Source organism: Lichenostomus cassidix, chromosome Z, assembly GCF_008360975.1.
Source record: "Lichenostomus cassidix isolate B80296 chromosome Z, HeHo_3.0, whole genome shotgun sequence".
Lineage (NCBI taxonomy): Eukaryota > Metazoa > Chordata > Aves > Passeriformes > Meliphagidae > Lichenostomus > Lichenostomus cassidix.
Window position 1 is genome coordinate 36,270,890 of NC_139511.1, and position 23,403 is coordinate 36,294,292.

General features: G+C 39.1%; 1 protein-coding gene across 2 annotated transcripts; it reads left to right on the forward strand.

Annotated features, from left to right (window-relative positions):
* Nucleotides 1–111: 111 nt before the first annotated feature.
* Nucleotides 112–22,606, forward strand: SLC35D2 (solute carrier family 35 member D2). Of its 2 annotated transcripts, XM_085043318.1 has the most exons (12): nt 114–554; nt 3,251–3,284; nt 4,850–4,936; nt 7,720–7,787; nt 10,142–10,213; nt 12,151–12,219; nt 13,234–13,336; nt 14,618–14,710; nt 17,085–17,152; nt 17,905–17,983; nt 19,801–19,883; nt 20,483–22,606. In XM_085043318.1, exons 1-12 carry the CDS (start codon nt 412–414, stop codon nt 20,583–20,585), a joined length of 1,002 nt encoding a protein of 333 aa, XP_084899444.1. In that variant the 5' UTR covers nt 114–411; the 3' UTR covers nt 20,586–22,606. The 2 variants fall into 2 exon arrangements, with proteins under 2 accessions (XP_084899446.1, XP_084899444.1); XM_085043320.1 differs by lacking the exon at nt 10,142–10,213 and having other exon boundaries at nt 112–554.
* The last annotated feature ends 797 nt before the right edge of the window (nt 22,607–23,403 follow it).

A 23,403-nucleotide genomic window follows, 5' to 3' on the forward strand; every position in this document is an offset into this window, starting at 1 on the left:
CCGCTCCCTTCCGCGGCTGAGCCCCAGAGGCCCCGCTTCGCCACCGGACTGCTGTAGCCCCACGGCAGGGTGGTGCCGGATGCTGGCGGGGATCGGGCCGAGGCTCGAGAGGCGCTGACGCGGCGGCCCGGGACGCGGGACTGCCCGCGGGCCTGCCCCGCCGCCGAGCCCCGCAGGCCGCGCCGCCCCGGCCCTGCCGGCAGCGCCTCCCGCAGGCGAGGCGACGCGGGGCGCCGCTCCAGACCCGCCCGCGGCCCCGCCGCGCCCGGGACCCGGTGCCGCCGCCGCTCGGGGACGGGCCGGGCAGAAGGAGAAGAAGGAGCAGGAGGAGCGGCGGCCCCACGGCCGCCCTGGTGCCGCCCGCGGTGCGGCCCTGCTCCCCGCCGCTCCTCGCCGCCGCTCCTCGCCGCCATGAACGCCGGGCAGGCCGCGGAGGAGGAGGCAGATGCCGCCGCCGCGTCTCCGGCACTGCCCAAGGTGCTCTCGGCGCTCTTCTACGGGACGTGCTCCTTCCTCATCGTCCTGGTCAACAAGGCGCTCCTGAGCACCTACAGGTGAGAGCGGGCGGCGGGCCCAGCCCGGCCCCCTGCGCGGGTGGAGGTACAGCGGTGCCGGGCTGCCCTTGCCCGGGGAGGCATTCCCGTTCCCGTTCCCCGTCCCGTTGGCGTGACCCGCGGGCGTCCGTGCGGCCCGGGTCCGGGCAGCCAGCTGGTGGGTAATGTGCTTGAAGCCGGGCCGGCTTCTCCAGTTTCGGACCCCTCTTGTGCGCGGTGTGTACCGGTTGTGCAGCACCGCCCGATGGCAGGCACAGCTCCGACAGACCGGGCTTTCCCTCTGTGACTTTTCGCTATTCCCCGGGGATCGCACCACCTCAGACACCCATCAGGGAAACAGCATATTCCCTAACTTTTCCTGCCACCACCTTGCTTTTCTGAGGTAGCCAGAAATGAAAAGTGAACTTCATAAAATGGCTTAATCATTAAAACACTGAAAAATTCCGTCTTTTGACTTGATGATGCTAATTCCGTATGGAGTCATTGTGATAATTAGCATCCTCTACCACTGTGTAAAGCAGCTGCATTAACTACACACCTTTTACACTTTGCATTTTACTCTTAGTCTTGCAGCTCTGGGAAATAGAGGAACTTGAGCATTCATCACCAATTCATAGTTTTCCAACCTAGATTTGTACTTGTTGGACTTTGATGATCCTCGTGGGTCCCTTCTGACTCAGGATATTCTGTGATTCTCTGATTGTTCTGTGACTGATTTTTCTCACCATTAATATGTTTCACTTGAAATCTTTGCTCTGATTTTGCTGTGGTTTAGTTCATCATGAATCAAAATCAGAAAAAGAAATGGCAAAATGAAAAAAGTTGAAAAGCCAAACTTGCTGTCATTTTCTAACATTCAGTGCTCTTTGGGCACATAGCAGCTGTATATAATATCTCTCATAAATTATACATGGTGCAAGTTGGTTTGTAGTGGCTTTTGTCCTATGGACTGCAGCTCCCTGCAAGTCCCTGGCATAAATCTAGAACATTGGTGTGAGATAATCAAGTATGTCCATCAGTAAACCTGTTTTGTACAGAGACCTTACAGTGTTGCTGGAAATGTTTAGGCCTCTGTAAATCACAAAGGTCTGGAGAAGTCTATGTAGTACAGATGAGTGAACTCTCCATCTTTATGTAGAGTAGCTGTAAGTACTAAACAAAAGACAGTTTAGGTGTTACATGATTAAAATTTGCCTCCTTTCCAGCTCTCCCCATGATACCTCTGTTTCCCTGAATCTCTTTTGCCACAGGTTGCTACTAACTGTGTTAGGACTGTAGTGCTCTTAATGGCCTTCCTGCTGTGATTCAGTGTGTTTGTTTCTTTTGCCAATGCTTTGTTCCTATCCCAGTTGTGCTCATTTGGGATACACATTTCTCAGCACACGAAGTAGGAGTTCAGCAATTTCTACAAATTCATGAAATTCAGCAAGGCCAAGTACAAGGTCCTGCACTTGGATCAAAGCAATCTGAGGCACAAATATAGTCTGAATGGAGAGTGGATTGAGACTAGCCCTGGGGAGAAAGACTTCAGGGTCTTTGTGGACAAAAAACTTACCATGAACCAGCACTGTGTGCTTGCAGCCCAGAAAGCCAGCCATATCATGGGGTGCATCAGAAGTGGTGTGGCCAGCAGGTCGAGGGAGTGGATTCTGCCCCTCTGCTATGGTGAGAGCCCATCTGGAATGCTGCAACCAGGTTTTGGGCACCCCAACACAAAGAAGACACGTTTGTCTTTGGCATTTCTACATGGACCTGTTGGAACTAGTCCAGAGGCCACTAAGCTGATCAGAGGACTGGAGCACCTCTCCTGTGAAGACAAGCTGTGAGAGACAGGGTGGTTCAGCCTAGAGAAGATTCCAGGAAGACCTTATTGTGGCCTTCCAGTACCTAAAGGGAAGAACTTGAGGACTTTTCACAAGGCCATATAGTGATAGGACAAAGGAGAAAGGCCTTAAGATGAAAGAGACCCGGTTTAGATTGATATTAGGAAGAAATCCTTTACTGTGAGAGTGATGATGCACCAGAACAAGTTGTCCAGGCAGGTTGTGGACTCCCCATCCCTGGAGGTGCTCAAGACCAGTCTGGATGGGTCTTTGAGCAACCTGGAGTAGTGGAAGGTGTTCTGTCCACGGCAGGGGGTTTGGGACTAGATGATCTTTAAGGTCCCTTCCAACCTAAACCATTCTATTATTCTGTCCATGCTTCTGGCTAAAGCCAGGTGAAGGGCTATGGTAGCAACGTAGCTGGTTTACTAGACAGTAGATGTTTCTACAACATTTACCTAAGAGCTTGGTTTTCACAAAAACATATTTGCTAGTATATTTGTACTGTAGAGATAAACTTCCAAGTCAGAGCAAGTGTAAGAGGTTTAGGTTACTATCCTATCTCATGATGCCTAATAGGTGAGGCTGCTCAAGAAATGATGCATTAAGAGTTCTCTAAGTGTGTTACCTTCACTTAAAAATGCTCCCCAAGCAACTAGTAGTTTAGAATTGATCAACTGTGCATGGCCTGTATTATTTGGACTCCAGAAATAAAACATTACTACTACAATAAATGTAGTCCTGAGGTCTTCTGAAACACAGGCCAGTCATCTTCATGTTCGATTGTTGACTTTGGTTTTAAACTTAAACTTTTTTATTTTTCATAATTTTTTTTCTATTCCTCAGTACTAAATGTCTGTTCATACTTTTCAGCTTCCCATCACCAATGTTTCTTGGAATTGGACAGGTATGTTCACAAGTAAAGCATACTAAAAGTATTCATTGTTTTGTAAGTTAAACTAATGATAATGGAGGTAGATCTGAGGGGCAGAATCACAAGTTATAGTGAACTGCTTGTCTTCTGGATTAGATACAATGTAAGGAACTGTAATTTCTTTTACTGAAAACAGGCTACTTTAAGCATGAGTCAAAATTATGGCCTGGAAAGAGTAATGTAAAAGACTGGAATGCCATTTATTTCTCCCTGTAAAGTTCCGTAATTAAGAGATCTGGCCTTCAAAACTGTCCAGCTTTGTGCTAGCATGTGCATGCATCCTGTGAGAGTCCTTGAGCATTTGTAGACTATATGCAGAGATACTGCCCCTGTTTGTAGTGAAACCATGTATTTCCTTGTAAATCTCTCCCCGTTTTCCAGTAGGACCAACAAAAAAATTTGATTCTTTGTTGTTTTATTTGCCTGGGGGTAAGCTGCAGTATTGCAGCAGAAGTAGTTTTTATTATTTTTGTTGTTAGGTGGCATCATAGTAAAACCAAAGTTCAAGTGCTTGTGGACTGGATCCATAAAGAAGAATGTGTCACAGCAGAGGGATCACTAATAAAGATTGAGCCTTGAAGCAAGTGTTGTTTAGGCAAATACATTTTATAGAGAATTTACTTTCTGCCAAGGCTGCACACCGGGAGGTAGTGAGGAAGAACTGAAAACAGGATACCTCAAGTGTGACATCTCTGCTTTTTGGTGCTGGAGAGAGTAAAATGTCCTGTGAAGACTTTATGCTATGTGAGAGAGAGTTTTACATATCCAGAGTGCTCAAGGAACCACAGATCATGCTTCAGGGAAAGACTGGAAAATGTGGCAATAATTCATGTGATGATGCAGCTTTGTTTCTTCGCAGAACCTAAGACTTAATGGCATTTCCATTTTTTTTGTTGACTGATCCTTCCAGGATTTCCCTGAACGTTTTGTAAAGTACATATGATATGGCATAGTGCTTTAGTCTGCAGAACATGACTGCACGTCATCCTCTAGGTAGTAGATTACTGTATTTTACCCTTTTTTTTTTTTTTGACTCCCTGGGGACAGCATTAACACCTGTGATGTATGATTGCTCAGATATTGTTCTTCATTCTGTCTGCATCTTTATTATGTCTTCCTCATGTTGTCAACAGACTGATCAATGCACAACCTCCATCTTGCATTACCAAAAAAAAAAGCTTTAGGAGTGATTCTGCAGACTAAACAACTCTGAGTAAAAATTTCATTGTTTATCTGGGACTGTGCCCTATTTTATTTTATCAGCTCCTTCTCAGCACACACTGTTTCACAGAGTGACACTAATTTTCTTCAGGATAGTAAAGCATATGTGTGTATTTTGCTTTTAAATAAATAGCTGGCAAAATCGAGAAGAGTAAAATTATTTCAGTTTGTTAATTGCATGCTGTGCTGTTATTTTAGGGAAATACAAAAGCTAGCATTTGTCAAATTCATGTAAAGATTTTGTCTTTGAAGCAGTTCTTTCATTCATATGTTACAATTTTGCTCTTACATGATTTCTGTTTTCTCATTTTCTTTAGATGGCAGCCACTATACTTATCTTGTATGTGTCAAAACTAAATAAGGTTGTTCACTTCCCTGATTTTGACAAAAGTATACCTGTGAAGGTAAGGATTACAAATGTCCTTGTATTATTTTACAGTACTATTCTTTCTTATGGAGACAAGAAAAACATTTGCATTTCTTTTTCAAATGGGATTATTTGTATCATATAATTTTAAAATGGATTTGATAATTTTAATTTCTCTGCAGTATTCTAGTGTGTTTGGGCTGTTTGCAAAGAAATCTGTTTGCAGACAAATCTGGTGCCATTTGGTTATGCAGCACATGGGAAGTGTGCTTCCTCTTCATGCAGCTTTCCTGTTCCTGAAGTGGTTTTCGGGATATAGCCTCTGTGGGATCCATGGAGATACATGTTTATGAAAGACTTTTGAACAAACCATGAAGGGAGAAAGGTTACTTGGAAATATGAATGGAATATGTCATAAAACAATAGAAAAATAACATGATAGGTGAAAAGCCTGAACAACAGTTGGCTCCCAGTATAAGATTTATGTTCCGTAGGAGGAGCTAAAATAATGCCTACTGAGAATGCTGTAGGTAGTGACTAGCTGCATCATAGAGACCTTAAATGTGTGTGGTCTAAAGAGGCAGGGCAGAGTAAAAGTGAGACAGTCTCCTGTTGCCTCAGTTTGGCAACTAGGATGTGAAATGACTATAGCAATGATCCTTCAAGATTTTTGTATCTATGTGCAATGTTGTTAGAGTGTTTCTTTGGTGCATTAGCCTGTGTGTTTATGTCTTGTTGCAGGGTATATCAGTCATGTTTGCTCAGGGACACAGGGAGAGTTCCCAGCCCTGCTCCAGGGCTCAGATACAGCTTTTCAGGCCAGCATCTTTACTGCAGAATCTTGTCTTATTGTCAGCATGAGGTGGACAATGGATGTCTCACAGACAGACGTTTAATAAACAGACATGTTTATTCTTAATGCATGTTGAAATCTTTGGCATTTCTACATGTACAAGTCTTGGAGGAAAATCTGTGGTCTCATTCATAAAAGCGACAATCCTTCTTTTTTCCAGAATAAGAGAGGTTTCCCAGTGGATAGCTTTGAGTTCCACATATAAACAACTTAGTAAGACATTGAGAAGTTTCTTCCCTCCATCCCCACCAGTACCACTGTGCTCCCTCTCTGCTGTTGTCTTCAGTTTAACTTAAGTACAAAGGCATTAAAAAAAATGCAGCACCCATTTTCTTTATCCTAATATCTGTTGTTTGGAAGACTTCAGTGGATAGGCTGGGAGCAGTCAGCATTTTAGCACCCAGGATAGCATATTGCTTGTAGTGCTGGATTTAACTAGTTATACTGAATCAGTTGGATTGCTTATTGTTGATTTCTCTCCTTTTTAAGGAACTCTTAGGCCAGCTCCTTACCCTTTTGTCAGCTTTTGCTTTGACACTAAGATAACCATTAATTTTCACTCCTGAACTGGTTTATGTCTTCAGTGCTTTCAGCTAGAGTAGTGAAATGCTTATTTTAGTGATGAAGCTTTGAAGTTCCTGACCCTTTTAAAGTAAATGATTCACTGAGCTTTGCTGTTGTGCTGGATGTTGTAATTTTGTCTTTATAATGGAACAAATTTCAGAGGAAAGATAATATAATGTCTGCTCTGTTTTCAGCCTGTAAATTAAATAAACCAAAATGTTCTAAATAAAAATCTGTAGACAAGATACATTTTGCATTACAAAATTTTTGCAAACTTATGTAGACACGCTGAATATTCTTTGTTACACTCCTGCTTTGTTTTTAGTCCTGTTTACTTTTACTGTGACTTTCACTTAAAATTTAACTTCAGTTGACTATCAGTTGACTTTTACTTCACTTTTCTTCCCTCTTGCTGTGAAAGAAATGCGGAATTTTTAACATTGATAAAATGCACCCCACTCCTCTGTATGTTCTTCCAGCAGAATAAGTTTTGAGAATGCATAGCCTTTGACAAATGCAGTGTCCCCTGAAGTGTTCCTGTGTAGGAGCAAGAGCAACTGCTACACATTAGGATAGAGGATCTGTTTTATCTTTCTGCCATTTCAGCCCCTCTTGACTGTTAGTAAATGGGGCCAAATGTACACACTACCTTTGTCCCCACTGATTACTTTGGTTGGTTTAAATCTTCTGCAGGTTCCAACCTTGCCCATTTTGTGATACTGTAATTTTTCTGTAGCAGGAAAATGAGTAGCTTCTAATTGCAGCTGATTATTGTGGCAATCCTTTTCTTAAGGCTCTGAAGTTCTGTTATTGTTTTTCTGTATTGTGTAATGGACCATATATTTCTGTGCAAGTCAGTCTTTATGCTAGAAGCTGGTAAAGTTTAATTTACACCTAAATACCTTTCCTTTCTGGTATCTCACTTAGTATAAATTGTTGGGTAGATGTAAAATGTTGCAACTTCTAGCTGTACTAATAAATGTGGGGTACATAAAGAAGCACAACATATTTGTAGCTTATTAATTTTTTTATTCCACCTCTTTGCTTCCTTATTTAGCTACTGTTATTAATATTACCTTTTATACCTAAAATTAAACATTAAAATGGGTAGCAATCTGAGGATTATAGTAACTAGAATAAAACTGATTAACATTTACTCTAAATAAGTCTCATCAGTGGTAGATTAAAACTCTTTTAATGACATCCCTGAAGCTATGGTCATGAACAGTCACATAAATGGGAGCTGCAGATGAGTTTGCAGCATAGTTGTATTCTTTTCCTCTTAAAAAAACCCTCTGTCTTGCTAAAAGTACAGCTGGTATTACAGGTATCAAATTCTATCAAGTTTCTCAACAGTGCTTCTAAACATAATAATCTGAGTTGTGCTTTTAATTTTATCACAGTTGTTTCCTCTGCCTCTGATTTATGTTGGAAACCACTTAAGTGGATTATCAAGTACCAGCAAACTCAGGTACAGTAAATGGAAGTTATAAGTAGACTGTTCGGATTTTACCCTTTTTTCCTGTGGGGTAAAAAAGAAACACTAAAGAAGAGCATTGGCTAGGGTCTTAAATTCATGTGGTGTCTGTCTGCCTGTCTGTCTAAACCCCTGGTACTGTTATGAAATTTTTACCCAATCATTTGATCTGTTTCTGTTATCTGCTGAAGTTATCTGCTTCTTTCAAGGGGAGCTTAGCCAGGCCTGTACTGACATAAAATCACAATACTCCCATGTGACCATGAAGATGCTTTCACTTCCCCCTCACACCCAAGCAGCCAGCTTTTCCTGGGTGTTCTAACCAGAGTGGTGGAAAACTGTAAGATGTTTCTGAAGGAAGAAGCATAAGGGAAATATTTGTACCATGATGTTATGGCAGGTATTTAGGAATCACGAAGAGATGAAAAAATGGCTGTGTAGTGGGGTGGTGGTGGCGGTGGTAGCCTAGCCCTGCTGAGCACCAAAAGCAGGTTGTCAGGGAGCATTGCTGAAGGATACCCTAATTCCTGTGTGCCTGTAAGCGTAGACCCATGAGAGTTGCTCCTATCCTAGTGCTAAAAAGATGTAAGTAATGTAGACATGTGCTGTAATAGAATGAATGACTATTTTCTGTGGAAGAGGAGCACAGAAGCATGATGGCTGCACCAGGACTGCAAGATACCGTTGTGGTGGCTTTTTATGTCATTGCAGGCTCCTGAGGGTTTGGTACTAAGCTAAACCAAAAGAGAATTTTGCAGGTTTGTTGCGTTTTGTAACCATGAGGCAGATGCTGGGAAAGAAAATAGAATCCCAGAATGATAAAATGGGGTTTGGAAAAGACCTTTAAGATCATTCAGTCCAACCATCAACACTGCACTATCATGGTAACCCTGGACCAGTAACCTTATCACCCTGTGCCAGATCCAAACACTGTCAGGGATGGTGACTCCACCACCTCCCTGGCCAACCGCCTCCAATTTCTGATCACCCTAACAGTGACAGTTTTTTTCTAATGTCTAGTCTGGATCTCCCCTGCCTGAGATTGAGGCCATTTACTCTGGTGCTCTCACTGCAGGCACCCTACAGCCTCCTTTCCAGGAGTTGCAGAGAGTGATGAGATCCCCCAATATATTACTTTTAATTTATTTACATTTCTTTCTATTTATGGAATTAATGCTCTTTAGCTAGGAACACTAGGTGCTTGATTCTGCAACTCTTTGTTGAATGTGTTCACAAGTTGTTCCACTGAAATGGACATAAGGACTTAGGCAGTACTGTCCCTAGTAACACTTAGCCATTGTGAATGAGAAAGTAATTTCAGTCCTGTAATAGTTGGCTTTTTCTTCCCTTTTCTCTGACTGTAAATTTAAATGTTTAGTAGGGTATATAAATGCACCTTCTCCCTGTACTGTGGCTGGTATGCCTCTTTTACTAGTTGTAACTAATTTTTATAACAGAAATGTGAAAATGGCTGCAGTGTTTCTACAATTAACATTTTGTAACACTGCATTTTGTTACAATGTATGACACTTGTTTACATTGTGGAATTCTGCACCTTGTTTGGGTTGTCTGGAAGGTGTAGGTGATCCTGCACATAAATTCAAAATGTCTGTTGTAAAGTTATTAAACTGTGTTGAGATTTGTATCATTTATTAATGCAGTTGTTAATAGGTCTCTTAAGCAGGGGATTAATTGGTCCATATGGCCATGCTGTCACGTTTCCAAAGTGTCAGAGTTTTCTCACTCAGTAAGGTTTACAACTGCATTACTTCATGAAGATCAGCAATATGTTGCTCAAAAGTAGCAGTTTGTTCAGTAGACGGAGCTGGTCCTTACTTTCATGTTTCTTGTATTTCCTCTAATTTTTTGGTCATGGATTTATTCTACTTTTTTGAAAGTACAGCTTGTTCACTAAGCATGTTTTCATTTTATTTTATTTCTGTTACATGTTTTCAGAGACAGGTTTATTGCCTGTTCTCTGAAGTTAACAATAGAAATAATTTTTATTTAACCCTACTTATGAATTTTTCAGGAAGAATTATTTCACAGGGGTTATGCTAGCTAGAAAATACCTATTATATTCAATTTGACTTATGCAGAGGGACCTTTAGAACATAGCCAGTTGCACTGGTTTACAAATTGGCAAGACTTGTTATCTTTCAATTATTGCAATTATTCATCTAATGTCAGTGACATTTTTATATATGTGCTAAGTGACTTGGTATTTGTTTTGGTTTCTTATTGCTGGATTAATTGTTAGATCCCCTGGTTAGTAAAATAAGAATTAAAACATACGAATGCTGCTAATCTGACACTATGCTTGGATTTTTATTTTGTTTTTTTGACAGTTTGCCGATGTTTACAGTGCTCAGGAAGTTTACCATTCCACTTACTTTACTGCTGGAAATCATCATACTTGGGTGATCCTTTTTGTTAATTTTTTTTTTTTTTCATTTAAGATACCTTTATTTTAGATCATATCAGTGAATTATTTGTGTCATCTCATCAGAATATTGAATGATTTTACTGACAAATAGAGAAAAGCAAAGAAAGTGATTTTATGTAGCTTTTCCAAAGATACAGATACAGATTTTGAAGACGTGTTTTAGTGACTAGAGGAAAAAAATCAGCTTACTTTCATTTTCACATCTCATTCTCTAGACTGTTGCATGGGTTTCAGATAAGCAGACACAACTCAGACACTTTCAGTGGTTATGTTTGTGTCTCGTCTTGGAGGCTCCTAAACTGCAAACTGCTTCAAACAGGCAAATCCTTATGTCTCCAAACAGTGCCAATAGCATGGCAGTCTGCTTATTTATAGTAGCTGTCTGGGTCAAGTCTGAAAACATACCAGGTTAATGAAGCAAGATGGTATCTACCAGTTGTTAGGTTGGAGAACTCCTTACTTACACACACATTATTTTTCATGAGAAATTAAGAAGGATATTTTAGCTTCTTGGGATCTCTATTTTCAGTTGTACTGAGTTGGAGGAACAGGAGTGTAAATATATCATACTCTGTCTAGAGCTTCACAGTTCTATCCACATGGCTGGTGTTGGATTAAGATGAATTCACAAGGAGAAAATGAGCTTGCTGAAGCTGAACCCAGGCACCATGAGAGTGATGGTCAGGGAAAAGCTTTGCCAAAAGCCTCCAAGTAGACTGTCATCTGCTTTTGGCTGAAGTAGCAGTCAATTATCATTGTGATTCATATTTGGGGATACTCTGGAATTCTTTTGTAGTTTTAAGTTGTCCCAGGGAAAGCAAAACTTGCTGTCTTCTGTTGGCCTGAAGACTCCCATAAGCAAGTGAAAAAAAAAGTGAGTCAGTGAGATTATCATGCATGCTCAGTTGAAGAACAGCAATGTGGACTGTGAGTGCAAGCAACACCCTAACCAAAGGAAAGCTTTGCAGCAGAACGCTGTACTGGTACAGCCTGACACAGTGTATTTTACCAGGGCTGAAAATGAAAGGACTCCAGAGGGTCTGTGTCAGGCTCATGACGGGACTTCTGAAACAGTCAAGGTTTGGGTTGTTACTGTTGAGAGTCATTGTAATAAAAGCCTAACATATCTAGAGTCTGCTCAGTTCTTTATTGTTGGGACAGTGCTCCTTTAACTGACAGGATTTCTCAGAGAGCATTTCTTCAAGACCACTGTACATTTTGTTTTAATGGATCTTCTCTCTGAGTCTGTCTTGACAGAATAAGGTCTGGGGGAATGTCTGTAAAGCATATTGCGGTAAGGTGCAAAAAATGAGTACTTAAGATATTTCCAAATAAAATAGTGTAGATATAAAAACCAGAATAGTTTTACACTATCTTTTACACTACTCTGTGGCAGCACTGATACGGTAGTGATGAATATCATAAGCTCCATGCTTTCCCTTTCAAGTATAAAGTTTCAGTCTGGCTTCAAAAAAGTATCTGTTTGAAAATAATCCAGACAGTGTGCTGTGGAGCATCTTTCCCAACACAGGTGATACGAAAAACTGCATGAGAAATGTACAGTGATTTTCTTTTATTGGAGTGCTGGAAAACTCTGAAATATATCTATTATGAATATCAATGCATGTTAAATTAGTTTGTTTCAGTGCTGTCACTTTAAACCTTTAATCTTTACTTTTATAATTGTCTAGTACAGAGTGATCACAGTGCTTTTTCAATCTCTGTTCTCTGGGCCAAGGTCTGACAGTGTGGCACATGGGCAATCACATTGTTTCTGTAAGGTTGGCAAGACTTTGCCCTCCTGTTAAATGTTCTGTGATTATTAATTGCTTTGAAACTTTTCAGGCAGACAGCCATTTAATCACCACTTCAAATAATGAAAATGTGAACTGTTTTAATTTTTGCCTACAGGAAACGATACCCACTGAATATTATAGTCAGCGTATTTGCCATCATTCTTGGGGCTTTCATAGCTGCTGGGTAAGGTTTCAATTTCTTATACAAAGCCATATTATGAGGGGAGTGACAACAGGAGGATTTTTCCCTTGTTTAGTTCCAAGTAAACCTAAGTTGAGATCAGTTACTTTGGATAAACTTGATTTGGAAATTCTCTCTAGTAACATCATTGGGAGGTGCAGATACACAAAGGGAAAAATTTCATTCCTGCTGGAAGTCTTTGGGTGTGTCTTTTTCCATGTTTGCAGGATCGTAGAGTAAAGCAAGTTAAAACCGTGTGAGGAACATGGCTTTTATTTCACAGCATCAGTGTATTTTAATTATCTTGGAAATGTATATTCTTACTGTGGATAGAAAGACCGATATTTTGGTTGTCAAATGCAGAGTTAGGCATTGTCTATATTTTTAAACAAAAAAACCCTACTTTTTAAAATATAAGTTCCATTGTGAGATTAAGTTCACAAAGCACTTGTAGGCTGTTGTACTCTGTTTTCTTTCTGTTTGAATATTCCTTTACCTAACATTACTTAACAAAGTAATGTTTTGTTTGTTTCCTGGCTTTGCTGGGAGCACGGATAAATAGTTTCCATGTGATATGACTCAGAGCCATGTCCTGTTAAATGAATTACCGTATATGAATGAGGTAGCTAGTCAAAACAGAAAGTCTGACAATATGTCTGATCTGACTGTAAAAAACAGTCAGATTTTATTCCCTAGCTACTTTTGTATTATCAGGAATGGGTAAGTATACTCAGTAATAATTGGACTGGTTGTCAGGGTTGAGATGGGTAGAATTTTTCTCTGAATGAAAACGGAACATTTCCTACCACTAAGTACTAGGAACTCTCTGATGTCTCATTTGTGATGGTCCTATGACTGGAGAAATGTAAAGTACTTTGACTTAAAGCAAAGGCTTGGAGTGAAACCTACGACTTGCTGGAGTTCATGGGACATTTACAATGTTTGTCTAGGTAAGCAAGGTAATGCAATGCATTGCATTTTTTTTTGCTTATTTACCATATAGTATTTCTTTCCCAGGTCTGATCTGTCTTTCAATCTGGAGGGCTACATCTTTGTGTTGCTAAATGATATCTTCACAGCAGCAAATGGAGTTTATACAAAGAAGAAAATTGATCCTAAGGTAACTGTGGAGTGATTAGATTGAATTTATTGAATTATGACAATATAATAATGGTGGGCTACTTATATGACCTTTATGTGCTTACTGTTATGAACTAATAAATAGTTTCATTTACTTTCATACGTCAGTTTATATATGCATCCTTAATACAGAACAGCCTGGGAAAAAATGTTATTTTTATCTCTGGCTAGGCTTTGGTAAACAGTGTATTTTATTTTCTCCCAATCTTTGAGGTAGAGTTTATAGTTACTTAAAAAGAACAAACAAATGCAAACAGTAAGCAAATAGTTTACCTGTAAATATTATAAATATTTATATAATGAGTATGACTTTTTGACTAGAAACACACTTTAAGTGAGGTTTGTGTAAAACAAACAGGGAACTGTCCAACCTGAGCCAATAACCACAGTAACTGTAGTCTTTTCTTGTTATCTGAAAACAAATCCACAGCAAAGGCGGGTATGCCAAGGAGTAAGTAATACCTTGATACATATTACTTATGTAAATGTTGGGCAGGCTGCTCTTCAAATGCAATGCCATGAAACATACCAAGCCATAGCAAAGAGCAGTCTTGGATAGGGGTTTGGTCTCTGACTTCTGTGGTTCACTCCATACAGCAGAAATATGTCTTTTAATAATCTTAGACATCACATTGGTGCCAGACTGCATTTTTGTTCATGAGTAGCACTTAACAGCCTCACAGTATTCTGCAAGATACAGGAGAAGAGATAGGCTGGAGATATTTGCTAAGTAGCATGGCTGAATCTGGAGGAAGGGAAGGCTGTTTTTTCTTTCTCCTAATTTTCTGCCTTTGTGTCAAGCAAGTTAACCAAGTGGGTATATGGTACCTTCAAGCTGCATAAAATTACATCAATTATCAGTGATTACAGAGCTCCATCTACGAGTCAGACTTCATTCATTTTCCTGTTATGTGTTTTCATGGTTGGTTTACAGTAGATGGACTGGGTAATTCCTTGGCCGGGCAGAGTCTTACGTGAAGTCAACACAAAGTACTTTTGGACCAGTGTTTTGGAATTTCCTGGTGTTATATAGAAAGTGTCCAAGGTATAAAAGAGCAGTAATATTCTGCTGGGTGCACAAAGTAACTGAAGTGGAAATTCAGCTTAGTATGAAACATTGAATCCAAGGATTGCAAGGTTGTATTTTAAATCGAGATGTATTATATTCTCTTTGCTCATTGACAGAAGAATTGCCAGTCATATGTAGTATTTTGCTCCCAAATGACTTTTAATGCCAAACACCATGTTTCAATTTTCACAGGAGTTGGGAAAATACGGTGTCCTGTTCTATAATGCTTGTTTCATGGTGATTCCAACAGTTATTATTAGCTTTTCTACTGGAGACTTCCAGCAGGTAAGTAGTGATATTGCATATCTCAGATTGATGTGGTTATTTTGTTCAGGGTTCATTTGGGAAGTGGGTGGGGCTTTTTGTTTGTTTCTGAAGAGGTAATCCTTCCTTCATGTTGGTGATTAGTATTTGAAAAGTTTGAGTTGGACTTCCCTTTCACAGATAAGAACTTATGATTTTTCACTTAAGAAGAAGCTGAATTTGTGTGATGGTCCTTATATGAGTCTTTGTGTATGAGCAAATGTATGTCTGGGGGCTCCCAGCTAGGGCAGTTGGTTGAGAATCCAGCTGCACTGTGTGATTTGCCACATGCTCTAAAATGAGATTGCAAATACACAGACAATTTCCAGTCATTCTCTCATTCTGATGTCCAGGACAGATTTCTGGTTAGTCTCAGTCTAGTTTGGTAACCTACATTTTACATCCTCATAGAATTAGAGCAAAATTCTTCCCAGGTAATCCTAATGCAGTATCCTTAGGCAGTATGTCCCGATACATAAGGTATCAGACCAGAAAGTTTTCCTGGCTCCCTCACATACTTCCTTTTTCTTAATAGTAAAATTAGTCTAGTTACTCATATTCCTTTCTGGAAATGTTTGACATATGCCACTGAAAATTCTTTGGAGGGTGTAATAAATCATTGCAATATTCTTTGTTGCATGTTGTTGTGCCCTGAACTCACATGATTATTGTGTTCTTAGATTGTTGTATTCTTATGTCATTGTGTTCTTAGAATTCTGCTTTAAGGAGAAAAATTATGATTCCCTGAATGTGGTGGATTTAGGTCTGCTGTGAATGTGAAATCTCTTTATGACATCAGTCCAGCATGACCTTGTGCCAGTTTAGGAAAATGCAGCTGCTGCCTATCTTGGAAAAGGGGGCCTAAGTTTGTATAGCTGGAAGGTTTCAACTGCTTTTCCAGCACACAGGGTTGGAGACATTTTTGCAGACCTGGTCTCCCAAACCAGGGAGACCTTGTTGCTTGTTACCTTGTTGCTAAGTGTACTTCATGGGAAAAATAAGGAGTGTGTTGTGCCCACTGGCTGATTTGATGCAAACAGCTAAATGCTCAGTTACCCGAAAAGAATAGCTATATTTCAGAGAAATTCATTGTACTTGCTGTGCAGCACATTGGTTTGGTCACTTAATAATAGAAATCCTATTAAATGATGCAGATAACTAGTGTCAGTGTGACACACAGAAATCAAATCACAGAGAAAACGGAGAAAATGGAAAAATACTGATGACAAGTCAGCAAATGATTGCATATAACACTCGTACATAGCAGATTTTCAGACTAGCTTTTACCCTGGCAGAGCTTCTTACCTTGACCCATCACAGCATGTGTCTTTTGCTAGTCAAAACATCAGTACCACGTCTGTGTGATAGGGACATGCTTCTGCTCCCCTAGCTAGTTCTAGACCCTTGTGGAGATGAGAGTTTTTGGGTGTCCCAGTTACTCATTTATCATTTACCAGCTGGCTCACTGTGAGGACAGGAAAGCGTGATGTAATATAAGAGGAAGGAAGCCCCAGTTCTCTGTTACACTCTGCAGTTTATTGTTGCACACCAGCACAATTCCAGCAGGTCAGAGCTGTTCAAGATCCCTCTTACCTATTACCTCACATGGTGGAGGCTCAGCAGGCTGCAGCTCAGCAGCTGATGGCCTTTATTCTGTTTCTCAGGAATGTGTTCAGCCTTGGCTGAATTTGATACTTATACAGGCAAATCTAAACCAACGAGATCAAGATGAGATATATCTGGGAGTTACTAGAGATGGAAAAGAATCTGTGACATATTTCTTAGTGACTGTTATGTGGCACTGTGTGTTTGTTTGCTGCAATTCTCTAAGGAGGAGACTTCAATGTGGTTATGGAGCCTTTTCAATGACCTTTGTTGTTGAGAGACCTTAGTAGTGCTCAAAAATGCAGGCTTGGGCCTTGAAAGCTGCTCATGAGCAAATTTGTGGTGTGGAATTAGATTTAGAGGAAATTATATATGTATTTGCTGTTTCTGTCTGTCTAATATCAACACTATTTATTATGTATTATTAATCACAATGTAAGTATCTGTCAGTAAAAACGAAAACGCAGTTTTCTGTACTGCATTTGTGTTCCTTGCTTACAGTGTGCAGTTGTGTATCTGCACTGCTATGCATGTTACAAGTATGTGTCTAGGTATCATGATGGCTGTCATCCTGTGGTCCCTCAAGTTACATGCATTAAATTGTTTCCAATAGTAATATAAATGGTTCGTCATTTTGGTATGAATTAAATGTATTTTGTGAATTTACATATTTTCATATAAAGTACATTTTATATGTGTTTACAGTTGATTATATACCACATAATTCTCTCTCTCTTTTTTTTTTTAATAGGCAACACATTTCCAGCACTGGACAAATTTTTTGTTTGTCTTTCAATTCATTCTTTCCTGCTTGTTGGGGTAAGGACAAGGGGGAGTCAAGCAGAATGTTTTTCATAACAGTGTTACAAATTGCAAATCTGAAATGTAAGATTCACTAATAAGTTATGTTAAAGTTCAAAGAAAATGTTTTTTTCTCACAGGGTTATGTCTTGACTTTTAATTCTTTCTAATGGTGTAAATAGCTCTTCAGTACTATCTGTGTTTTTGACCTCACAGTTCAGTGCTGAACAACACAACATTTAGCTTTGTACTTTCTGTACTCTCTCTTCTGTCTCTCTCTTCTGATCAGTGAGCTTCTTTGCAGTTAATAGCATGCAGGTCTTTGAGTATAGGAACTGTTTCAGTGTGTTTATTTTTTAAAGCAGCTGGAAAAATATGGGAGACTTAAAAGTAATGAAATAATGCTTTGTTCCTGTTGAAACTGCAGAGTCAAAGGAAGAATGAGTTGCATCCTATTCTGCTCTTCCACATGCCACAACCAAGGGGTCAAACTAACTTCAAATAGTGACATTTAAGAAGCACAGAGAAAAGGGATGGCTCTGCTAGAGCTCAAGTAGCACATTTTTACATATGTTTTGAATATGCTGAATGATATTTTGAATGTCATTAACTTAAAATAGAGATTCACAGAAATTTCGTTTCAGGGTTTGAAACAGGTGGGATTATAGATCCCAGAAAAATGCTGATGCAGAATATGTTGAAGATCTCAGAGTGTTGCTAAACTTCTGTGCTTCCTGGGAGGAATTTGTAAAATTTTCTCCTTTATTTAGGTTTCTCTTGATGTATTCTACTGTCCTATGCAGTCATTATAATTCTGCGCTCACAACAACAGTAGTTGGTGCCATCAAGGTGAGTTATGGAGTAGAAGAGGGAAATAAAGATGCTCAAACAGAGAGGGAAGAGCATTGGCTCAGCAGTGATCTTAATTATATTTTGAGATGGAAACTCAAAATGAGGGCTAATACTGAGACACTGCTTGTGCCAAACAAGGTCACACCACAATGTGACCCTGTTCTCTTGCATTGAAGCTCAGGTATGCTCTAGAAACTTAGTATTGATCTATATTCATTTTTCCTACAAGAGAAACTCAAACCACTTTAATTAAAAGACGGACATTTAGTCACATTTCATCTGGTACTATCTCCTGCCTCTGTTGTTTATTGTGGATTTCTGAATAATAATAATATTCTGTATTATTTATCAGGTGATTGTGTGTTAGTCAAGATACCCTGATGCAAATCCAGGTGAACTGATACAGACTAGCCTGCTTTTACCCTGGGCTAAACTAATTTCCTTTGCAGCTGATACACAGGGCTTTCATAGGTGCAGAATAATGGCTAAGCTGAAGTACAGAGTGTACTCCATGGTTAAGTGCCTCAGTCTCTGTGAGGGAACTTGTGTGCTAGCTGAATTTTGGTTTGTACAAGTTCTGGTCAATTTGATCTATGCCAAAACATGCATATCTTAAAAGCTGAACCTGCTGTCCTTGGAGTGTGTTTTCTTTAATGCAGTTCTATTTAAAACCATGCATCTTCCTTTGTATTGATGAGGACAGCATGTCTGGGTACATCCCTGACTGACCATGAACTTTTCTGTAGGCTAGTTTGAAGAGAAGTACAGAGCTATAAACCTGAAAGTTTTAGTAAAAGATAAAATGTACACAGCTGTGGGCCAAACACTATCAGAATTCAAACTAGCTTAGGCACAGGAGTAATAGTCCTGAAGGTGCTCCTTTCCATGACTAAGAAAAACAGTACCTTCAGCATAACAAAATCTGCAAAAGGAGGATGGCACTTCTCTTTCTCTATTTTTTTTTTGTTTTTTTGAAAGCTGCAAGATTAATCTAGTAGTTTTCATTCTGTGGCCCTGAAAGTGTTCTTTTAAATTTTATATGTCTGCCTCAAACCATTAAGTCAGAGTAACACTATTTCTGTTTTCTAGGCTCTAACAGTCTTTGACACACTTTGAGCAGCTTTAAAGTTGAGAAGCAGTTTATGATGCAGCAGTCTCTAGCAGAGACTGGTAGAGACTGATGTCATTGTCCAGACTAGCTGCTAAAATATTTGAAAGCAGCTAAGTGTTGGTGAAATGATCACACAGTTCTACAGCTTTCCTTCTGTCTTTAGGGGACAATTTTTCAAAAACTTGATGGGGGTGGTTGAAAGGTAGAATCTTTAAACTGTGCCTGTCTTAAACCTATACCAAGTGAATTCAGTGCGCATTTAGTTGGAAATATAAGTAGATAACCCTCTTAAGGTAATAATAAATAATGTTCACTGTAATTTGGAGGCATCCTTTTTATGCTGGAGAACCCAGACTTTTAAGAAATGGGATTTGAATTCCACAGACTAAAAAGAAATGATTTTCAAAAGATGGCCTTAGCTTCATTTTGCCGAATATCTAATAGCTAATTTTGGTTGGGGTTTTTTTTCCAGAAAGTCACTTTCAGTGCATTGTATGCATTTAGAAAACACACTGATTTTATTATTCTTTTCATTGCTACATTATCCATAAGGCTGACATCCCATGAAATTAATTCAAAGGCTGATTTTAGAGTGGTCAGCAACACAGTATAGCTATTTCCTTAGAAAAGTGAATTAGTTGATATCACTTACATTCATGGAGATGAAATCTGACATATAAATGCATTACTTTTTTCCTTCCAGAATATATCCATTGCTTACATTGGAATGTTGATTGGTGGAGATTACATCTTCTCCATGTTAAACTTTATAGGGCTAAATATTTGGTAAGTGAAACTTGAATAGACTTTATTTATTAAAGCTGAAAATTTCTCAGTGAGCTATAGTTTTATGTTTCATTTGATTAGACTCATTTGAGTGATGCAGTTTTGAAACTACTGACCTGAAGGAGCACTGCCTTAGGATGTAAAGTTCATTACAGTTAGTTGTCTATATTCAGATATTAAATCTTACTGTAGTAGGGCTATAATTGTGGAAATATGCCAGCAGTTTTACTGTGTGGAATTGAATTGGTTCTTTTTTCTTTTGTTGTTGGCTGCAAGGCTTCCAAGTAAAGGCTAAGTGGTGTGGGAAATGAGAACACTGAATGAGTTGTGCCCATGGAATATAAGTTTTAACTTGTGAGTTTTAGAGAGAGAACTTTCTGTGCTTGGATGATCTGTTGCATCTGTATGTGTGAATCTGTGTGAGCAACTGGTAATTGACCTTTGTCTGCTCGGGGCTGCTTTCTTAGATGGTTCACATAGCTCTGAGGCACCAGATAGCTGGTGTTCTTTAATCCTTCAGAAGGAAAGGTACTTACCTATCAAATGACATCTATGACGTCCAACATCTCTGACACCACTGTTCATTCTCTTTTCTTTAGTATGGCAGGAGGACTGAGATACTCATTTTTAACATTGAGAGGAAACAGCAAGCCTGCACAACCTGGGGATGAAGAGAATGTTCTTCCTGTGTCAAAGAGTTAGACAAAATGCCTGTCTTGAAAGAGACTGAAGATACAAGTTTGTTTAGCATTGCCAAGAACTTGAATAAGTATATGCTGGAACATACTGGGAACAAGAAAAGAAGTCTACCTCAGTTGTCACAGACATGCACACAATTCACTGACTCAGAAATATTCTTGCACACCATGATTTTAAATGTAGACTAGTTTGATTTTAGCTTTTTTTTAAACACTGCAAGCCATTTTATTGGAAGGAATGCTATGAGCAAATCTCAAGTTGTAATTTTCTGCATTTACCTGTACTTGGGTGCTATTTCAACAAGATCTGTGAGCGCTGTTTCAGTAACTGTGAGTAATTTCTTGAGGGAAAACCCCCTGTAAAGACCATAAGGCTTGATTCACCATTGCCTTAGTACCATATGCAATCCTTTTTATCAGTGAAGAGATGAAAGATCCTAGTGCTTCAGATTGATTTGACACATTTTTTGCCCTTGGGTAAGTGATATGGAACAAAGAGGATATGTGCCCCCAGATTGTTCCCTGTGTAAGTGTCAACTAAAAAATTCAGGCTATGTCTGCTTGTGTTTAGTGTACATTGTGTAGACATTCTCTTTCTGTGTTTTCCTCATCCTCAATCACACCATGGTGTTCTGCTGCAATTGGCACCTTGTTTTAAGTGAACCCTCATAACTTTGCAGCAGATGAAGGAGACTGGGGAAATGATAGGGGATTTTTTAAGTATTTAAAGACTTTTTGTGTGTATGTGTCTGCGAGCCAGTACCAACAAAAGTAAATCTATTTTTGTTTGGGTACATTTTCCCTTTTATATCACAGTCCCCTCCTGTAACATTTTGTCTGTAACTACCTTGCTGCAGAGGAGTGATACCACTATGTACAAATATAATAGGGAGGGGAAATACTCATATATGGAAGACTGACTTGTGTTTAAATGTGGAGAAATGGTCAGTGTCCTGTTGTGTCTTATATGTACAGTGAAAGCTTATCTGGTACTAGTTTATGCTTTAAATTCTAAGCAAGGAGTCATAACAAGCTTGGGGATTACTACAGTAGTCACAGGCGGTACAGTGGTTAAGAGACCCAGACTGTGATGGTCTGAATTATCACCTGGGACAAAAATGCCCAAATCCTTCTTTGAAAATACTTGATAATGCTTACCAGTATCTCTGGAGATAAAGTGTTAACCTTTGAAAACATGATAGAAGCATTGAAGTCCTGGAAGACAGCAGAGTGACTAACCTTGTTGAAGTTCTCATTTCCCTGCAAGCATGAGCCAAGATCTTTGAAAATAAACAAATCAAAACAAGATTTTGATAGACTTGGACATGGAACTAGGGTGTTCAAATGACTTGTTTGGTCCCTGCTTAAATTAAAATACAGCTAAGAAAATCTGAAAAGCATTACTCTGTGTGTAGCATATGAATGACCAGTCTGGATTAGCTCTAAGAAACATGTGGATAACTCACACCAGAAGCTTCAGGGATTGACTTGGCTTCCCACCATCTGCATGGATTTGAATGGCAACAGAAGCAGTGACTGCAGATACTAGAAGTGGAATTTAAGGGCATAGTCAAAGTGAGGAGAGAAATCTGAGCTATCCATTTTCTCACAGCTGTCTAAGAATGTGACTTTCATTTTCTGTCTACTGAAGATCCTTGGAGGGAAAGTGTTGCTGCAAATGTTTTTGAGAGATCTTCTGTTTTTAAAGGTTTCCTTTATGTTTAAAAAACCTTCAATATTTTTGAGTATATTCTTTTATAAGACTCTTCTTTCTTGAGATCATTTCTACCTCCACAATGCAAATTATTGAACCTTAACTCTCTGCCATGAGACAAGGTGTCGGAAGGTTTCATTAATTATGAAATTAGTAGGAGTGCCATTTGATAGCAATATGGATGAACACACAATGGCACCTGCTAAATAAGGTGTAGTTCCCACAAAGGAACACTTAATGTGTGCATATAATTCATTTATATTTTGCTGTACCTTTTATAAATAAAAAGATACAGATTACAGTTGTAACAAGATTTTTGTTGGGTTTTTTTTGGGGGGATGGACATATATAATTATCCCAAGCACATGCACAACACAGCTATTTGCTTTTTATACAATTAACTGCTACAGTGTACTTAAATTAGTGTCTTTAGTTAATTTTGTACCATAGTGGAAGTGATTTTATTTAATTCATTAATTTCATTTAATTAATTAGTTCATGTAATGTTTTTGAAGTGCTTCAGCCTTAGATTTCTCACCTGAAATACAGACCTGATAATCACAGTGTTTATGACAGTGTTACTCAGAATAATTGAAAAAATTAATTCAGGAATAAAAAAAAGTAGGTACTACCTAGAAGTACTTGCAAATGCTTGCATACTTTCGTAAAGAAACTCGGCTTCAGTCACTTACTGTTTTCCTCTGTATCTGAGATACCACTGATTCCAGTAAATTTGCTGATTATAACTCCAGAAATATGGGCTCAACCAGGCACAGCTATCATGTTAGAATTTAGGCAATTGCAGTAATGGCTGTTTCATCCAGAACCTCAGTAATTGTGTCTTTCAGTTAATAAGATAGGAACTTAAAAGTGATTTGTGTTCGGACACATCTGTTAGGTAGTCCTAACCTTACTTTTCTACAGATTTCATATTCATGAAATTAAGGTTTTAAAAATGACATTTGTAACATTACAGGTATCAGGGTGTACTTTGGAAGAAAAACAATTCCTGTCCTGTAACAATTCCTAAATAATTATTAAAACAATTCTTGTCCTGTACATTGATCTGTTCATGCTTTAAATTTTGGGGATTTTTTAGCAGTGACCT

What these genes read in the sequence shown, in the direction of transcription:
- SLC35D2 (XM_085043318.1), top strand. Translation starts at nt 412, where the DNA reads ATGAACGCCGGGCAGGCCGCGGAGGAGGAGGCAGATGCCGCCGCCGCG. An exon ending in CTGGAAATCATCATACTTGG is followed by an intron (nt 10,214 to 12,150) that starts GTGATCCTTTTT and finishes TTTTGCCTACAG; the next exon opens with GAAACGATACCCACTGAATA. An exon ending in CAGTAGTTGGTGCCATCAAG is followed by an intron (nt 17,984 to 19,800) that starts GTGAGTTATGGA and finishes TTTTCCTTCCAG; the next exon opens with AATATATCCATTGCTTACAT.